The sequence below is a fragment of the Hyperolius riggenbachi genome, chromosome 8 (assembly GCF_040937935.1).
Source record: "Hyperolius riggenbachi isolate aHypRig1 chromosome 8, aHypRig1.pri, whole genome shotgun sequence".
Classification (NCBI taxonomy): domain Eukaryota; kingdom Metazoa; phylum Chordata; class Amphibia; order Anura; family Hyperoliidae; genus Hyperolius; species Hyperolius riggenbachi.
The window spans coordinates 198,690,639-198,710,132 of NC_090653.1; the positions used below are offsets into that span (position 1 = coordinate 198,690,639).

Below are 19,494 nucleotides of genomic sequence, written 5' to 3' on the forward strand. Positions count from 1 at the left end.
CAGCAGGACAATGACCCCAAACACACCAGCAAATCCATCTCTGAATGGCTGAAGAAAAAACAAATGAAGACTTTGGAATGGCCTAGTCAAAGTCCTGACCTGAATCCTATTGAGATGTTGTGGCATGACCTTAAAGAGGTGGTTCATGCTAGAAAACCCTCAAAGCTGAATTACAACAATCCTGCAAAGATGAGTGGGCCAAAATTCCTCCAGAGCGCTATAAAAGACTCGTCGCAAGTTATCGCAAACGGTTGATTGCTGCTAAGGGTGTCCCAACCAGTTATTAGGTTCAGGGGGCAATTTCTTTTTCACACAGGGCCATGTAGGGTTTTTTATTTATTTATTTTTCCTCACTAAATAATAAAAACCATCATTTAAAACTGCATTTTGTGTTCAATTATGTTATCTTTGACTTATAGTTAACGGTTTTTGATGAGCAGAAACATTTAAGTGTGACAAACATGCAAAAGAATAAGAAATCAGGAAGGGGGCAAATAGTTTTTCATATCACTGTAGGTTTGTGACTCTTCACTGCGCAAGGTATTGCCACAGGAAGTAGTTATGGCAAATACTAGATCTGTTTTTCAGGGGGGCTCAGATGCTTTCCTTGCGTTGAAAGACATCCATTGCTGTAATTTAATAAGTAATTCCCGGTGGTGTTGATCCAGAGATTTCATCTGATTGTCATCTGAAGTCGGGAAGGATTTTTTTTTTTTTTTTTTTTTTTTTTTTTTTTTTTTTTTTTTTTTACTTCCTTTTGGGGCTAATTGGACCATGCCTTGTAAGGGGATTTTTGACTTCTCCTGGATCAACAGGGATATGTGAGGGTGCATGCTAGTGTTGTACTTTTTATTTTCTTTTTGAAGTCGATGGACATTTATTTATTTGTTTGTTTGTTTTCTCAACCCAAATAACTATGCAACTTCCCCCTAGATCTCCCCCCCTAGTTAAAATTTAAAGTGTACCTGAGACAGTACATACTGCTGTATTCATACTTGCCTGGGGCTCCCTCCAGCCCCATGTGGTCTGTGGCTCCCTTACTGTCCTCTCTGTCGTCCTGTGGTAGCCTCCAGTATTTTCGTTAGTCGTGTTCTTCTGCGCACGCCGACCACATGCAAGCAGCTGGGTCCTGCATGTGCAGAAGAACCGACTAAAGAAAATCCCGGGGGCTACCACGGGACAATGGGGAAGGATGGCAAGGCAGCGCACAAACCACCTGAGGCTGGAGGAACTCCCAGCCCTGCATGTGCAGAAGATGCCAACCCATCATGGGAACCTTCTGAATACCCCTGAGAATTGGCTTACTTAAATGGGCTTTGTGAAAGGTTTTAATAAGCCTGATGGAAAGGTCATTGCATGGATGCATAGTCCCAGGATTTTTTTTTCCGTGTTAAAAACCTTTCCAAGCAAATATTAGTCACCCTGCTACCTTTTCTGGAATTTAATTTCCTCCACTTGAAATTCTTCACAGCCATCCACTATGACTGAAGAAGAAATGGGAGCAGGGTGAATGGATAAGGTGGTTGCAACAGGATTCAGGCAAAAATACATTTTTAGAGCGTGTCATAGGACAGGTTTGACTAACGCTTGACTGAGTATTTCCTAAACCAGGAATGGGCCTGTAAACCAGGCACCCAATTTCTTTAATGGAAAGCTCTTTTTTTTTTTTTTTTTTGTTTTTTTTTTGTTAGGCCTCTTTCCCATCAGGACGTTGCGTTTTAGGGGACGTTAAGGTTGCAAAGCGTACCCCTAACGCAACGCCTGGTGGTGTTGGAGGAGGACGCCAGAGTGAGCCGCATTGTGTGGCTTTGATACTCTGCGGGGACCACGTGATCGGAACACTCCGCATCACGTGGTCCCGACAGCTAATCAGCGGCCGCTCCAGGAAGAAAGCACTGCAGTGCAGTGAATATTAGCCATGTGGCTAAGCATCCTAGCGGACTCTCCCCTCCTCCTCCTGCAAAAATAAAATGCATTACTGAGCATGTGCACACAGTCTAACGCGGCGCACAGCATGCTGCACTTTGATTAAACGTGCAGCGTTACAGTGTAACGAAACGTGGGCACTGAACAGCCCATTCAGTTTTCATTACTGTGAGTTGGGCTGTGTTACAGGCTGCTCTAACGTGCGCCTGTAACGTCCCACAGTGAAAGCAGCCTTAAATTGGCAGAGACCTACACCAGGTTGCATATTTAATTAAATCAAGAAGTAGTTACTCTTGTTAAATCTGTTTCTATTAATGATTTCAGGAGTAAAAAAATAGCGTAATGACAGCCGCGTGACCAACAGTACATATGCAGTTAGTACAAAAATGCAATGAAGAACATCAGAGACAGTATGAAAGTATATACATAACTTGACCTACATAGTCCATCACCTTCCAAATAATACATAGTAACGCTACAGAAGAAGCCACATACTAACTAAACAATGCAAAAATAAAATTACAAGATGACAAAGTCCTGAGTACTGTGTTCAAGGAAATTGGGAGGTCAGAGGGGATATTAGGGGAAGCAGGAGATTTGGGCGCATGAGACAAGTGGACAAAAAGGGCGCCCCATTCACTCCCATTATAAATATCGTTTAATGGGCGCCGAACAAGGAAAAAAAGGCGCCGGATATTAACGTTTTACAAACGGCGCCCGGAAATTTTTAAGGTTTTATAACTGTGCTTGTGGTGATTTAACTTTACAAAATGAGCCCGTGACGAATAACGTTTATAAAGATACTAAATCACTATTTGTAAACCATTTCTAAAACATTATCCACCCAAAAAAATGATTTACTTTTTTTTTATTTACATTTTTTATTAATGTTTGTAAAACATTATTATCCATAGGGGGTCTTGGGTTTAGGCACCACCAGGGGGTCTAGGGGTTAGGGATAGGTACAGGGAGGGCTTTGGGGTGGTTAGGTTTAGGCACCACCAGGGGAGTCTTAGGTTTAGGCACCACCAGGGGGTCTAGGGGTTAGGGATAGGTACAGTTTTTAACAAACGTAATTATAAGTTTCACTTTAGAAACAGGGAAGATTAACGTTTTAAGAATTGCCGATTTCATACACATTATTCAATGATTTATAAATTCTTAAAACACTATTTGTAAACGAAATTCTACACTATTTTTATAAACGATAATACTGCTTATCGTTTGCACCACGCGCCCGTTTTTCCCGACGCCCTTTTTTGATGTACGCGATATTAGGAAAGAGAATCGGGAAAAACCTAGGAAAGAACCAACAAGAACACACTTCAGTCACAATTGCATATGTAAAATCAATACAAGCTCAGTAGAAATATTCAATAAACCAACAAAATCTCATTCCTGTCCTGACCTGTCAGATTTCTATTAGTTTTACCTGATTGGTTTGGAACTGAACACCTGTTTATGATTTAGTATTTATATAGTGCCAGAATCTTCTGTAGCGCTGTACAGAGTATATTGTCTTGTCACTTAACTGTCCCTCAGAGGGGCTCACAATCTGATCCCTACCATAGTCTTATGTATCATGTAGGGGGAAGCCAAGTAACTTATTTCTATGTTTTTATTTGTGAACACAGCCATAGAAACGCATACAAAACTGATGCTAAATTTCAAAACCTGACTGGACACCTTTTTATGCCTGAACCAAGCCTAAGGTTTGTTTTGTATGTGCTTTTATGGTTGTGTTCACGCATAAGGTTTACATTTCTGGCCCAGTCAGAAAACGGATGCAAAAGTACTGGAAATGTACAGATTTGTGTAAACCAAGCCTTACTGAATATCTGAATATTTTGCATAAGTGTGCAGACTTTTATACACGCTCTCTTTCATCAAGGCATATGTCACTGATCTTATTAGATGTTCAGGTTTGTCTGAAGAAGAATACGACTCAGTCAGCTCCCTATTACAATCCCCCCCCCCCCCCCCCCCCCGTAAGTAGAAACTCCAAATGCCCCTTAAAGGACTACTATCGTGAAACATCATTTTTAAGCACCCCCACAGTAGTTATACAAACCACACAGAAGCTTCACAGTGCGTTTTGTTTTGGTTTGGTTTTTTGTTTGTTTTTTTCTATCATGGTCCTTTAAATGTCCATATGTCATTGTTCTGTTTCCGTCAGTCCCCTGAGCTAACGCTGACAGACCTTTGTAACTGTAACCCATAGTAGGGGAAGCCGTGTCGGGTAGTGTGAAAATAAGAGATGGTCTATTCCTGCTCTCCCTAAGGGCTTGTACACACTGAAAAACGCAGGCAAAAACGCAAGCGCATGCGTTTTTAAAGTGCCTGTAGTTTTAAAAACGCATGCGCTTTTGCCTGCGTTTTTTGTGCGTTTGCGTTTTTCTTGTAATTGCTGATTGGCTAAAGAATCCTTTGTTTTTTTTCTAGTTTACATTTCAACAGGAATCAGGAGATTGCAGAGTCTTCTGGGATACTGACTTCTGAAAAACGCAGGCAAAAAACGCATCGCACCAGTGTGTACAAGTCATCACGATTTTCATTCTTTTTCAAAAGACCTTGCGTTTTTAAAAACGCATGCGTTTTTAAAAACGCAACGCAAGCGCAGCAGTGTGTACAGGCAGTAATGCTGGGCAAACTCACGCGCTCCTCAGTTCCTCTGGTGTGATTATGTAAAAAAGCCCCCGCCACACTCTCTGCCCTGCAGGCATTGAGGGGAGGCAGCTGTCAGTGCAATAACGCCGACTCAGCTGCACTGCGCAAACATGTCCTTACAGGACCGCAGAGTAGCGGCGATAAAGAGTGCCTCAGTACGCAGCCACGTCATCAAGAGCAGTGGCGAATGAATGGGGAGGCGGAGCGGCTCTCTGCGCAGCCGCGTCGGCGGAGGCAGAGCAGCGGCGAACGGATGAAGGGGGAGAGCGGCTCATTGCGCTGCCGTTCCTGCGCTGACAGCTACCTCCCTCAATGCCTGCAGGGGACAGAGTGTTGCAGGGTTTTTTTTTTTTTTTTTTTTTTTTTTTTTTATATATAACCACACCAGAGGAACTGAGGATCACGTGAGTTTGCCCAGCATTAGTTTGGCAGTTAGGGAGAGAAGGAATAGACCATCTCTTATTTATTTTCACACTACCCGACACGGCTTCCCCTACTATGGGTTACAGTTACAAAGTGATGGGTTACAAAGTGAGGTCAGTGGCTACTGCGCATGTGCGAGCACAGCAATTGCACTACCATCTCTGGGAGTGTTCTGCGCAGCTTCAGTGCTTCTGCACCTGCACAAAACTCTCCCATTGACAGGTATGCGGCCGCACGCTTGCCCATCCACAGTAGTTGCTGACCTCACTAGATCTCTAGCTACTACAGAGGGGACCCCGGGAGACCTGCTTGGAGCAGAACTTTGGCGAGGGACCTAGCATTCCAGAGGCTGGAAGAATCCCCAGGTAAGTAGATATCGTGTTCTTTAGACTCTGAAACCTCCGAAAATGACTCAGAGGGCTCATGTCCCTGTTGCCATTGTGATGTGTATACAGTTGATCCGCTGCGCAGCAGAAGTGTCAAACACATCTTTAGCTTCTCTTGGGTTTCAGCAACTTCCCTGAGAGCCAGACAGGAGAAATACCGACTAACAGCTTGTACAATTAGTTAGCTGACTGTTGGGTTGATTCACTTTGTAGGACGAGATTCCTGCATTTTGGTCTAATAGGCTGCCTGTCAAGTGACAGGCAGCCTATTGGGCCAATCAAAGTGCAGGGATCTTGTCCTACAAAGTCACTGGACCTGACAGGATCCAGAGTGGGACAGTTGGAGCAGCTGTTCGTTTAGGGGGGAACGCAAGTAAGTTAGTAATAATAATTCCTTTTTTTTTGTATAGCGCCTTTCTCCTGTCGGACTCGAAGCGCTTGCGAGGCAGCCACTAGAGCGCACTCAGTAGGCAGTAGCAGTGTTGGGGAGACTTGCCCAATGAACTCCTTACTAAATAGGTGCTGGCTTACCGAGTCGGAAGAGCCAGGATTTGAACCCAGGACTCCTACATCAGAGGCAGAGCCCTTAACCATTACACTATCCAGCCACAGTAGTAGCATGCCTACTTTGAAAATGTTACTTGTGCTGCCCCACTAAGCTGTGCTGCTAGAGCAGTGTAGCGTAGTCATCAACCCCTACTGCTTTTGTCTGTGAGCCAGATGTAGCTATCAAAAGAGCCATATCTGGCTCCCGAGCCATAGGTTCACTACCCCTGGGTTAGCTGAAACGCTGCTATCCCACGGCAAAACGAGGCTTTATTCACCCCCAAATACCGTGGTAGAAATCCACAACTTTCCTGGTTGTGGATTTTGCTGACCCTAGGGGAGGCAGAGCTTTGAGCTGCAGCTGTGCCTCCATTTGTGTCAATCTTCTTGCTGCCTCCCCCCCCCCCCCCCCCCCCCTCAGTGAAAGAAGACTGAGAGGGGCAGGAGGAGGTGGAGATCTGTGGGAGATAGATGCGAGTGGAGGCAGAGCTGCAGCTCAAAGCTCTGCCTCCAACAGGAAGGAGCCCTGCAATTTGCCCCGGGCATTTCGGGGTGATTAAAGCCTCATTTTGCTGCGGGATAGCTGAGTTTCAGCTAACCCATTAATGCTTACCAGGACTGGCTAAAAAAGGGTCCTTTTCGGGGGCTTCAGTCTCTTTAAATCCCCTGATGTTTCCTTTAAAGTGAAACCAGGGTGACAAGGTAAGAAACTGATGAGGATACATTTTTTTTTTTTTTTTTATTATTTGTTCTCCTACCCCTAAAAATTGTGTGTGTGTGTGTCCTCTTGAAGTTTGTCACATTACTTGCACAAATCCGAATCAATGTGAAAAGTGGTATACACCTGAGAAGTGGAACGAAAAGCATACATGATTCCAAACATTTTTTTTTACAAAAAACTGCAAAGTGGGGTGTGCATAATTATTCAGTCCCCTTTGGTCTGAGTGCAGTCAATTGCCCATAGACATTGCCTGATGAGTGCTAATGACTAGAGTGCACCTGTGTAATCTAATGTCAGTACAAATAAAGCGGCTCTGTGACTGCCTCAGAGGCTGTCTAAGGGCCCATTCACACTTGAGCGTTTTGCCGGCAATTTCAGCAAAATGCTCAAACGCTAGCACTTTTCAAAGCGCTAGGGTAATAAACGTCTATGGGCCTGTTCTCATTTGGGTGATTTGCGCTAATCGCCACAAATCGTCCAAAAACCCTAAATGCAAACACGTAGCCTGCACCATTTTCAGGCGATTTCCCGGCGATCACATTTTAGTGCTATAGAAGCGCAAAACGCGATTGCTAAAAAATCGCCAGGTTTTTTTTGGGCGTTAATTGCCAAAAAACGACAGAGCAAACCTGTAGCAAAAGCGCTAGCGTTTTGCGATCAGCAAGTGTGAATGGGCCCTAAGAGAATACTGGGAGCAACAACACCATGAAGTCCAAAGAACACACCAGACAGGTCAGGGATAAACTCATTGAGAAATTTAAAGCGGGCTTAGGCTAAAAAAAAAAAAAAATTCCAAAGCCTTGAACATCCCACGGAGCACTGTTCAAGTAATGTAAAACACTGTAAACCTACCAAGACAAGGCCGTCCACCTAAACTCACATGCCGAACAAGGAGAGCGCTGATCAGAAATGCAGTCAAGAGGCCCATGGTGACTCGGGACGAGCTGTAGAGATCTACAGCTCAGGTGGGGGAATCTGTGCATAGGACAACTTAGTCGTGCACTGCACAAAGGTAAAGGTGGCAATTATGGAAGAGTGGCAAGAAGAAAGCCATTGTTAACAGAAGAGCATAAGAAGTCCTGTTTGCAGTTTGCCACAAGCCATGTAGGGACACAGCAAACCTGTGGAAGAAGGTGCTCTGGTCAGATGAGTGCCAAAATGGAACTTTTTGGCCAATATAGCAAAACACTATGTGTTGGGCAGAAAACTAACACTACACATCACTCTGAACACACCATCCCCACTGTCAAATATGGTGGTGGCAGCATCATGCTCTGGGGATGCTTCTCTTCAGCAGGGACAGGAAACTGGTCAGAGTTGATGGGAAGATGGATGGAGCCAAATACAGGGCAATGTTGGAAGAAAACCTCTTGGAGTCTGCAAAAGACTTGAGACTGGGGCGGAGGTTCACCTTCCAGCAGGACAACGACCCTAAACCTAAAGCCAGGGCAATAATGGAATGGTTTAAAACATATCCATGTGTTTAGAATGACCCAGTCAAAGTCCAGATCTAAGTCCAATTGAGAATCTGTGGCAAGATCTGAAAACTGCTGTTCACAAACGCCGTCCATATAATCTGACTGAGCTGGAGCTGTTTTGCAAAGAAGAATGGGCAAGGATTTCAGTCTCTAGATGTGCAAAGCTGGTAGAGACATACCCTAAAAGACTGGCAGCTGTAATTGCAACAAAAGATGGTTCTACAAAGTATTGACTCAGGGGGCTGAATAATTATGCACACCCCACTTTGCAGTTATTTTATTTGTAAAAAATGTTTGGGATCGCGTATGATTTTCGTTCCACTTCTCACGTGTACACCAATTTGTATTGGTCTTTCACGTGGAATTCCAATAAAATTTATGCATGTTTGTGGCAGTAATGTTACAAAATGTGGAAAACTTCAAGGGAGCAGAATACTTTTGCAAACAACTGTGTGATAGATAGATAGATAGATAGATAGATAGATAGATAGATAGAGAGATAGTCAATAGTTCATATATTCTCTCTGCCCTCAGAAGTTGTATTCTGCTTGGAAAACTTTTATGGCTGTAATTTCTTTATCAGTGATGTTTACTATATTCCCGATGAGGTGGTCACTTCTATGTTTAAAAATTAACAATTTCAGACAGCAAAATAAACAAGTAAAACAGCCTGGTTATGTTTTGTAGTTTGTGTGTACATACTTACATATACTGTATATGTCTATCTCATCATGTCACATGCGCATTTTTTTTTTTTTTTTTCTCAGAACCTGTAATGAGAAAAAGGGCCCCGGGGGGTACCTACCTCAGGAGGGGAAGCCTCTGGATCTGATTGAGGCTTCCCCGTCCTCTGTCCCACAGTGGTCTCTCTAGGCTGCTCTGAACTGCGGCCATGTAACTATCTTCCCCGGTTCCAGCGCAGTGGCGGCTCTTGGCGCAGATCAGGGGAAACTAGCCAATCCCAGATGGATCTGCTCTACTGCGCAGGAGCAAGTCGCAGGTGAATGATGCAGGCGCTACAGCCAGCCACAGCCTGACAAATTGTCGTCTTTGGCTTACGAGGGGCACAGCGAGACCACTTTTTTTTTTTTTTTTTTTTTTTTAATGGGTTTTCTGAGTCAAAGCAACCAGTTCTGGTTGGCAATAATAGCGTCAGAGGTAATTATTCATCGGTGGGGTAATAAGTGTAGAATGAGCAAAATCTCTTTCAGTGGGCTCTGGGCAGGTTTAGGAAATGCTGAAGTTGTTACTGATTTATCTCTAGTACAAACAAAAACTTTTTCTAGTCAGTCGTCCATGTACATATTTATTTTTTTGATTTTCCTTTGTAGAAAGAAAGTGAAGGAACAGTTTTTCTGAAGGTGTTGTCCTCACACAGTAACCGCAAACTACCGCTACAGGTAAAATTTTGTTGCTCGTTGTGCAGAATGTAAACTAGGTTTCTTTTCATCCTTATTTTGTCCTATTGCATTTCTTCTTTAGAGTAATTTGAGATTAATCTCTAAAGAGCAGTATCGCAAAGGACCTTGCACACGCTCTTTCATAGCCTGGTCCTTTTTTGTATGGCATGCGCATGTTTCTGTGTGTTATACAAAAGCTTGTAGCAGACAGCGTATTGGAAAAATTGAACCTTCCATTGTGCAAATGTGTGAACCTGCTTGTTGAAATCTGTGCTGTGCATTAGCATGCACCAATCCTGTTATAGTGCAGTGTGCATAATTTGAATGGTGTGGCTTATGTGAGTAGGCTTTTAGGGTAAGTGTAGTATGGCTATGGGGTATAACTTGGGCTACATTCATACTATTCTGAAGCGGTTTCATGTTGTATGAATGCATTGTACTAGTCCAGGGTCCATGTGAATGAGTGAAGTGCCAATAAAATTGAGGGCATATTCACAGTGGGACGTTGCATTGTAATGCATCAAAGTTGCAACGCAAAAACAAAATTGGTAACTCGCATTAATGCTGCATTACCATGGCGTACAGTAGATACAATGGAGCATACAGTCAATTAAAGTATGCCTCTGTATCTGTTTAAACGTCTGCGTTTAGAGGTAAGCAGTGAGTTACCATAACGCAACATTTACAACGTGAGCACTGTGAATGTCGCATAGGCTTAACATTACAGTGCGTTAACCTGCATTATAATTACTTTATAAAGCAGGACAATTTCCCACTGAATGCGCCCTCATTGTCCAGAAAAATCATACCAGTCAGAATTTTCTGCAGCAGACTGCAATGAACACACTGCAACAGATATATAAATGTGCACTTTCTGCATGCTGATTTGTAAAATGCAGGGCAGCTGTCATGGTGTGAACTTGCTCTGTCTTAAGGCAGCCATACACTGGTCGATTGCCAGCAGATCGACCAGCAGATAGATCCCTCTGTGAGCGAATCTGATCAGAGGGATCTATTGGCTGCCTACACTGCAAACAGATTTTGAATCGATTTCACTATGAATGCGAATCACAATCTGTGGAGCTGACACAGCCGTACCCTGCATACATTACCTGATCCGGCCAGCGCGAGTCACCCGGTCTCCGCTATCTCTTCTCCGCTCTGGGCTCCAGCTTCACCTCACTTTCTGTCGGGGGACGTTTAAACAGTAGAGGGTGCTCTACTGTTTTTAAAAGGAAGTGAAGCCAGCTGGAGCCCAGTGCGGAGAAGGGACAGCGGGGACATGCGCCGGTGGAACAGGTAATATACTGCCGTTCGCGTCGGTCATCGGACATTGAAACGCCGCTATCGACGCACTCCCGACCTGCTGGTGATCGACTAAATTTTCCGCACGGGCGGATCGTCTGATGGAAATCGGTCAGCATTTGCGTATCGATTTCACAGCATATTCAATCGGTGATCAAATCTGCTGTCTATCGGCAGTAAATTGAGTAAGTGTATGGGCACCTTTACATGTAATATATCTCATGGTAGTAGACCCAAAGCACATGTAGATAATGCAGTTGTGCTTGCGTGTTAGATTTAATTGTAATGGTTCTTTGCCTTACACCCCCCCCCCCCCCCCTCTTCTCTCTTCCCACAGATGTTTGTCAGAGCATTGTTTGATTATGATCCTTTGACTGACCCTCTCATTCCTTGCCGTGAGGCTGGACTGCGGTTCCGCACAGGAGATGTTTTGCAAATCATAAACAAGGATGACTCTAACTGGTGGCAAGGGAAAACAGAAGGGGCAGAGACTGCAGGTCTCATACCATCTCCTGAGCTGCAAGAGTGGTAAGTGGATAGAAATGTTTTTGAGGTTTAAAGGAATATGGTGGGGGAGGGGGGGGGATGAGTTGAACTTCCCCGGGGCTTCTAATGGTCCCCCGCAGACATGCTGTGCCCACGCAGCCACTCACCGATGCTCCGGCCCCGCTTTTGGTTCTCGTCTGGAATTTCAGATTTTAAAGTCTAAAAACCACTGTGCCTGTGTTGCCGTGTCCTCGCTCCCGCTGATGTCACCAGGAGCGTACTGCGCAGGCACAGACAATACTGGGCTTGTGCTCTACACTCCTGGTGACGTCAGTAGGAGCAAGGACATGGCAACACAGGCGCAGTGGTTTTCAGACTTTAAAGTCTGAAATTCCAGAAGTGATCTGGAGGCGGGGCCGGAGCATCTGTGAGTGGCATTAGAAGACCCGGGGAAGTTCATCTCCTTTTACGCGATGTCCGGTCTCCATTGCAGTTCACACTCATGTGTTCATTATGCAACTGACCACTATGAATCTAGCCTAAAGGTTGCAAATCTTTCTATAGAAATATGAACGTGCTGTTGCTGAATAACGATCTAATTTCCATTGAGAATATAGAACGTGATGTAAATACACAAAACTAAAGGTAGGCAATGCTAAGTCTTTTCAGTGAAATAAGAGAGATGCTAACACATAGCACAGCCTTTGTGACTCGGGTGAAAGTATTTGGAGAAAGGATGTGTAACGCTCAAAAGATGTTTGGTTAAAGTAGACCCGAACTCTTACACAGGACAGAAGGAAAAGATGGAGAAATGCACCCTGAATCTATTCAGAGTTTACAATTTTTTTTTCCCTTTTGTTTAAAGGTCATTATGCTGTTGTGTATCTTTTAGAGCAGAGGGGACATTCTGAGTTCAGGTCCACTTTAATTGAGCAAGGGCAGTTTATCAGAGTGGTTACAGTGAAGTTGACCAAATATTAAAGAGGAACTCCAGCCTAAACAAACATACTGTCATTAAGTTACATTAGTTATGTTAATTAAAATAGATAGGGAATCTCTTACCCACACTGTTTTAAAAGAACAGGCAAATGTTTGATTTCATGATGGCAGCCATCTTTTTGGTTGAAAGGAGGTGACAGAGCATGAGACACAGTTCCAACTGTCCTGAGCACCTCTCCCAGTTGCTAGGCAACTTTTTTTATTTGATGGGTGGAGCTTAGCTAAAAATGATGCTTTGGTAAGAAAAACAAAGTTCTGATGCTGTGAAACTGTTAAAGAAACACCAAGCCTTTTCAGCTCTGCTGAGTAGATTTTTAGTCCGGAGGTTCACTTTAAGTTGGAGAGGTGGCTAACCAGGTCTGAGTGAACATGTCATTTAATGCACACCTGAAGTGAGAGGAATATGGAAGATGACATATTTATTTTCCCTTTAAACAATGAAAATTGCCTGGCTGCCTTGCTGATCCTATGACTCGAATGGTCCATTCACACTAGGGCGATTTAACGACTGTTTACTGCTAATGACCAGCGATTGCAAAATCGATAGTGTAAAGTATATGGCAGTGATATCACTGGCATGAGTGCTGGTGATTTGCGGTGCATGCATCGCTTTTATGCAATTTTTGAGCGATCATAATTGTTGAAAAAAGTGCTATTCGCGATCACTCGAAAATCGTGAAAATGTACAGCAAAAAATGCACATTTACCATGAAAAATCACAGCCTCAAAACGCTAGTGCTAATCTCTAGCGCTTTGCAATCCAAGTGTAAATGGGCTGGAATAGTGATGAGGAGGGGGATGGGAATATCAAGAGGCTTTCCTCTTTTCATTTAAGTACCCATTTGCGGCACTTATTTCCCAGTAGGTACACTCTGAGTGGATTGGGGTGCTGATTTTAGGGACAGTCTTCCGTTACATACCATGTTGCATCCTGCCTTTAGGCCAGTTTCTAAGAGGTTACAGTGCATTGAGCTATAACTTGCACATATTGTAACCAAAATCATCATCTGTAGTGGCATGTGATATAAAGCACGAAAAGAAGCAACTGGCTAATGCTCCCCTTGATTGAAAAACATTGTGTGTGCAACTTGCTGCATGTTCTGCGTTGTAACAGTATTATGTGAATTGCTCATACAATCTTAGTAACAATTTTTGTTTTTATTGTGAATTGCACAAAGATGAAGTACAACAAAGTGCAAAAGTACTTAATATGAAAATCTAGCATGACCACAATACAGACATAATGAAAATACACACACAAAGAAGTAGCCCAGCACTGCTGGCTTCAACACGTCAGAAAGCAATACTACACACTATCATACTCATTACATTAATGTAGAACATAGACCAAAATAACAACAGATCCTCAAGCAATATCTGTTCCTGCTTACGACAATTCACTGGATTTTATAAACTATATATTAGACCCCGCGGGGTCTAGCTCCCAGTTCACCATTTAGTCTCCTGCCCTCCACCATGGCCACTACCTCTCTCCCTTGCGTCCCCCTTGCCCTTTTATTAGTCCAGATGACATGAAGATGGGGGGAGGGAGAGAGATCCAAGCACATAAGATGAGAGACAAGAACTGTGAGGAAAAAGTCAGTGCCGTTAAATATTTCACAAATCTGTCATGTTGTAACCTGCGCTAATGACCCATCAGAGGAGCCAGTCCACGCCATTCTGACATAAAAAGGGTGTTGCCAACTATACTGAGGACATAATCTGTTTGTACCTGTCACTGTCTTTAACGTCTACCCACACAGCCTAAGTAACGATTTGCCTGTCTATTAATTTATTTTTTTTTGTGATTAATTCTTCTATATCCTCTATGCCATTTACCCTCTCAAACCATTGTTTCACCAAGGGAGTAGAGGTGGACTTCAATAACACCCCAGTGTTCGATTGCCTTAGCTGCATTAAAAGGGCACTGTGGCAAATTACTGTTTTTTACAAGTGCTGCATAAAATTCAGCCAGCATGAGAGAGAAGCTCCTGTAAATGATTTCACTTTGAAAAAGCTCCTTGCACTTTCAGCTTAACACCAATGTACACAAATGGTTGCTATGAACCATGCAATTAATTACATAGTCATTGTGTAGTATAAGGTATTCCTTTTCTAAAATGGAGAAACACAGGCAAAGCCATGGAAAACTACCAGTATTCCAGACCATTCTTTCACTACCAAACCCAAGTTAGGCCTCTTTTCCACGAACTGTTAAGCTGTGTGCTCAGCAAGCAGTTGCCAGACAGCAGTGAGCAGTTACCAGGCAGCGACAAGCAGTTACCAGGCAGCAGTGAGCAGTTGTGAGAGATTGAGAGGCATTTCACTGCCTAGAAACAGTTCGTGGAAAAGAGGCCTTAGCAGAATGTATGCATGCAGCTATTCTGCTGATGTCTGCCAAACCAAAGTGTTTGTCTCATGGACAGTGGCAATGTGTCCTCCCTTGAACACGTTTCCAGCGAACTTTTGGCAATGCACTTGCTTATCTTGGACTTGAGTGTTTCAGCTTGCATGGTTATCAAGATGAGTAATAAAGATTCCTAAGCTTCAATACTTTTTTTCATCTTTGCTAAAGTTGGACAGGAATATTGGAACCTGGCTAAACTGAATCATGCCAAACCCGTAATGTTCTTACTACCAGCATTTCCCTTTATCCATTCTGACCTATAAACTGTTAATCATTACTTAGTGCATGAATAGCTTTATATTGTATACTAAGGAAACCATGCTAGATTCACTGAAATTTAGTGAGAATGGGGTTACTCACTAGAGACATATGAACAGTGCTGGGCGAACTATAGCCTGCTGGGAAGTTATTTAAAATCAAAGATGAAAAATTATCTCCTATTAGAAAACTCAGTTGAAAAAGTGACTTGCATGTGGGCCTGGGACTCTTAGAAGCAGTAAAACATTTAACCTACTTTGTTTATGTCTAAATAGCCTGGGATACTTAACTATGATCCTCCTACTCCTAAAATGGTTATTTAGGCTTAAAAAAAAAAAAAAAAAAAAAACCTACGGCAATCGAATTCAACCAGAGGACAAAGTACAACACGAGCCTGCTCCCTCACATATCCCTGTTGATCCAGAGGAAGGCAAAAAACCCTTATGAGGCATGGTCCAATTACCCACAAAAGGGAAAAAAAGACTCCTCCCCGACTCCAGATGGGAATCAGATAAAATCCCTGGATCAATATAATGGTTTCTCAATTTATTTTCACCTCGGGTTTACGTTAAATAATATTTACACGTGGCTCCAGAGGATTGTCAGCTGGGTATCAAAGCTAGAACCAAGAAGATGCTGGACACCAATACCAACGACTGTAATTCGTACTTAAAGGGCAACTGAAGTGAGAAAAATATGAAGGCTGACATATTTCCTTTTAACAATTTGAGTACTGGCTGCCTAACCCCCCCCCCCCCCCCCCCGCTTAAGGACCAGGCCATTTTACTGGGGGGAGGGGGGCGGCGGTGCAGGCAGCCGGATCCCCAGTATGGCTAGCTAGGCATGGTGTCCCCAGTGTAGCCATGTGTCCCCCGGTTTCCCAGCAAGCTTTACTCCCCTCCCAGGCTCCAGCGATGAGCAGCTCTGGCCAGCATCCTCGCTCACACTGCCGTTAAGTTCCGGATCGTGGCTTGATGGCGTCATCAAGCCAGGATCAGACACTTAACGCAGAGCAAAAGGGGATGCTGGCCAGAGCGGAGGGGATCGCCAGGGGAACGTCAGGAAGGTGAGTCTCCATCCTCTTCTTCCCCTCAGACCGCCGCTGCCAATAGTGATCACTACGATCCGCCGGTGATTGTGGTGATCAGGAGCTAATCGCGATGGCTCCTGATCACTGAGGGGACATGGGTCAGCTGTCATATGACAGCTTAATCTCCCCTCTCAGGTGCGCAGGATTGCGTTGGGAGTGCAAATGGCAGGTGGTGTAAATCCTACACCGCATCAGGCTTAAAGGAGTCATCAGGTGATTATTAGGAAAATAAGTGCTACTTACCTGGGGCTTCGTCCAGCTGTCAATCACCGCCATGTGATTGACAGGCGCAGTACGCTCTGGTCCACGTGGCGGTGATTGACAGCACTGCTCGCGCAGTACAGGCCGACCTGATTTCATCGCCGGGCACTTGGAAGCTTCACAGGTGAACGGCTCACAGCGGAGCTGCAGCGAGGGATATGCTGGGAGCTTGGGGCTGGACAAAGCCCTGGGTAAGTAGCATTTATTTTCCTTATAATTGCCTGATAACTCCTTTAAGCAGCCACAAGTGCGGCGTAGGATTTGCTACATGCGGTCCCCAAAAGGTTAAAGCGGAATTGTCGCAAAATTGTTTAAAAATTTAAAACACATCCAAATAAAAATTTTCTTCCTGAGTAAAATGAGCCATAAATTACTTCTCTATGTTGTGTGCATTTACAGTAAGTAGTAGAAATCTGACATTACTGACAAGCTTTGGGCTAGTCCGTCTCTCCATGGAAGATTCTCAGCATGGCCTTTTTCTCTTTTTCCGGAAGTGTCTTTATAAAGAATAAAGATTTATACAAAGATGCTGACCAGCCTCCCTACTCAACGTACACTTTTTTTTTTTTTGGGCAGTTGGACGGAGCAACTGCCATTCACTAAGTGCATTTTGAAAATAAAGAAATCCCTGTGAACCCCCCATGAGGAGATGGGTTAGTCCAAAACCTTTTGGTTCTGTCCGATTTCTACTACCTACTGTAAGTGACAGTAACATAGGAGAAAAGTAATTTATGGCTCATTTTACTCTGGAAGAAACATATTTCTTAATTGTATATATTTACATATATTTAAAATTTTAAGATTTTTGCAACAGAGGTCCTTTAAACAATACCAGTTACCTGGCCGCCCCGTTGATCTATTTGGCTGCAGCAGTGTCTGAATAAGACCAGAAACCAGCATGTGGCTAATCTTTACAATCTGACAATGGCCTCAATTCACTAAGATCATGCTGGAGATAAGGCAAGAGAAAACTTGCCTCCACACAGTAAGAGTTATCTTATCTCTTCATTCCTTACGTTACCTCCTCTGTAGTTTAATTTACCTCCTCTGTAGTTATTTTCACACGCAGTTAATGAACGGCCTGTCTTTAACTCTGGAGTTATTTTAAGGATTAAAGAGTTAACTTAAAGACCGAGTTAACTTTAGGTTTGCCTGAGGTAAAATGTTTCCTGAATACTACATGCCTTATCACCACGGTAACAACTCTAGAAGAGTTTTTAAAGACAGGAGATAAGCTTAATGAATTGAGGCCAATGTCAGGAACACTGGGTCCACTGCATGGTTGTTCAGGGTCTATAGCTAAAAGTATTAGAGGCAGAGGATCAGCAGGAGAGCCAGGAAACTGGTATTGCTTAAAAGGAAATAAAAATGGCAACCTCCAAATCCCCCTCACATCAGTTTTCCTTTAATGTAGTATGGAGTGTTTGTAGCAATATCAATGGCTTGCATTGGTTCAGGAAAAGAGTCCCTACAATCAAGAAAAGACAAGTATTAAAACTGTTGATTAAGATTGGATGCTTGGAGAAGAGCACTGAAGAATTCTATAAACATAAAGCAAAATGAAAAAGTGTGTGTGTGTGTGTGTGTGTGTGTGTGTGTGTGTGTGTGTGTGTGTGTGTGTGTGTGTGTGTGTGTGTGTGTGTGTTAGTTAAATAGCTATACTGACTAGCTGAAGTGGAAGTGCTGACACAATAACTTAATTTTCAGAATGTTCAGATGATCTGCTTTTTCTTTACCAGACATCCCCATTGGGCCAGAGAGGTCCCAAGTGTTTGTGTCCACCAGCAGTGAGCTGTGTCATGTAACATACTGTATATTCATATGATTGTCAGGGACCTGTAGCAAGCCTCCATACACTGTACTGAATGTTTCTTGCTATGGAGTGTTTGTTGCTTATCTTGTGTGCAGGTGCTCATCTTTTCAATAGCTGGTGCTTGACCACAGTGTAGTCAAAGGTTTGGTATGAACAATCCAGTGCTGAGCCTTGGCTACTATATAGCTGAGGTCTGGATATCCACTATGGAGCACACGGTTCGGCTACTATGTAGCTAGGCTCTGTCTATCAGCACCAAGGCTCGACTAAGATATAGCCTAGGTCAATGGGTTAGTGATGGGGTTTAGGATTTGGGCTCCATTGATATATAGCAGAGCTCTGTAGGTTAGGTGATTTGGTAGGTTAGAATAGAGGTAATAGTTTCAGGAGGTCTTAGGCTCCTTTTACACTTATTCCGCTGCTTTTGTCATGCGTTTGCATTAGTAGGCGTTGGTACGCGGTTTTTCCAAATGCAATGGAAAACCTATTTGTTACAATCCCAACACGCTGGCATCTGCAAAAAAAAAAAAGTACAGTACGTTTTTGTTTTTTGTTTGTTTGTTTTTTTGTGCATGCCAGCATGTGGGGATTGTAACAAATAGGTTTTCCATTGCATTTGGGGAAAAATGTGCACTATCCCAAACTCATGCCAAGCGCAGTGGATTAACCACTTCGGGACCACAGTCTTTTCGCCCCTTAAGGACCAGAGCCTTTTTCTCCATTCAGACCACTGCAGCTTTCACGGTTTATTGCTCGGTCATACAACCTACCACCTAAATGAATTTTACCTCCTTTTCTTGTCACTAATACAGCTCTCTTTTGATGCTATTTGATTGCTGCTGCGAGTTTTACTTTTTATTATATTCATCAAAAAAGACATGAATTTTGTCAAAAAAATGACTTTTTTAACTTTCTGTGCTGACATTTTTCAAATAAAGTAAAATTTCCTATACATTTGAGCGCGAAAGTTATTCTGCTACATGTCTTTGATAAAAAAAAAAACATTCAGTGTATATTTATTGGATTGGGTAAAAGTTATAGCGTTTACAAACTATGGTGCCAAAAGTGAATTTTCCCATTTTCAAGCATCTCTGACTTTTCTGCGCACCTGTCATGTTTCATGAGGGGCTAAAATTCCAGGATAGTACAAATACCCCCCAAATGACCCCATTTTGGAAAGAAGACATCCCAAAGTATTCAGTGAGAGGCATGGTGAGTTCATAGAAGATTTTATTTTTTGTCACAAGTTAGCGGAAAATGACAGTTTGTGACAAAAAAAAAAAAAAAAAAAAGTTTCCATTTCTTCTAACTTGCGACAAAAAAAAATG

At 43.2% G+C, this 19,494-nt stretch overlaps 1 protein-coding gene across 1 annotated transcript in view; it reads left to right on the forward strand.

Annotated features, from left to right (window-relative positions):
• MPP1 (MAGUK p55 scaffold protein 1) overlaps nt 1-19,494 on the forward strand; it is a 96,916-nt gene that overhangs the window by 24,368 nt on the left and 53,054 nt on the right. Inside the window, exons 5-6 of the mRNA XM_068248096.1 lie at nt 9,479-9,547; nt 11,190-11,380. Of these exons, the coding sequence (XP_068104197.1) occupies nt 9,479-9,547; nt 11,190-11,380 (260 nt within the window). The remainder of the gene's footprint in view (nt 1-9,478; nt 9,548-11,189; nt 11,381-19,494) is intronic.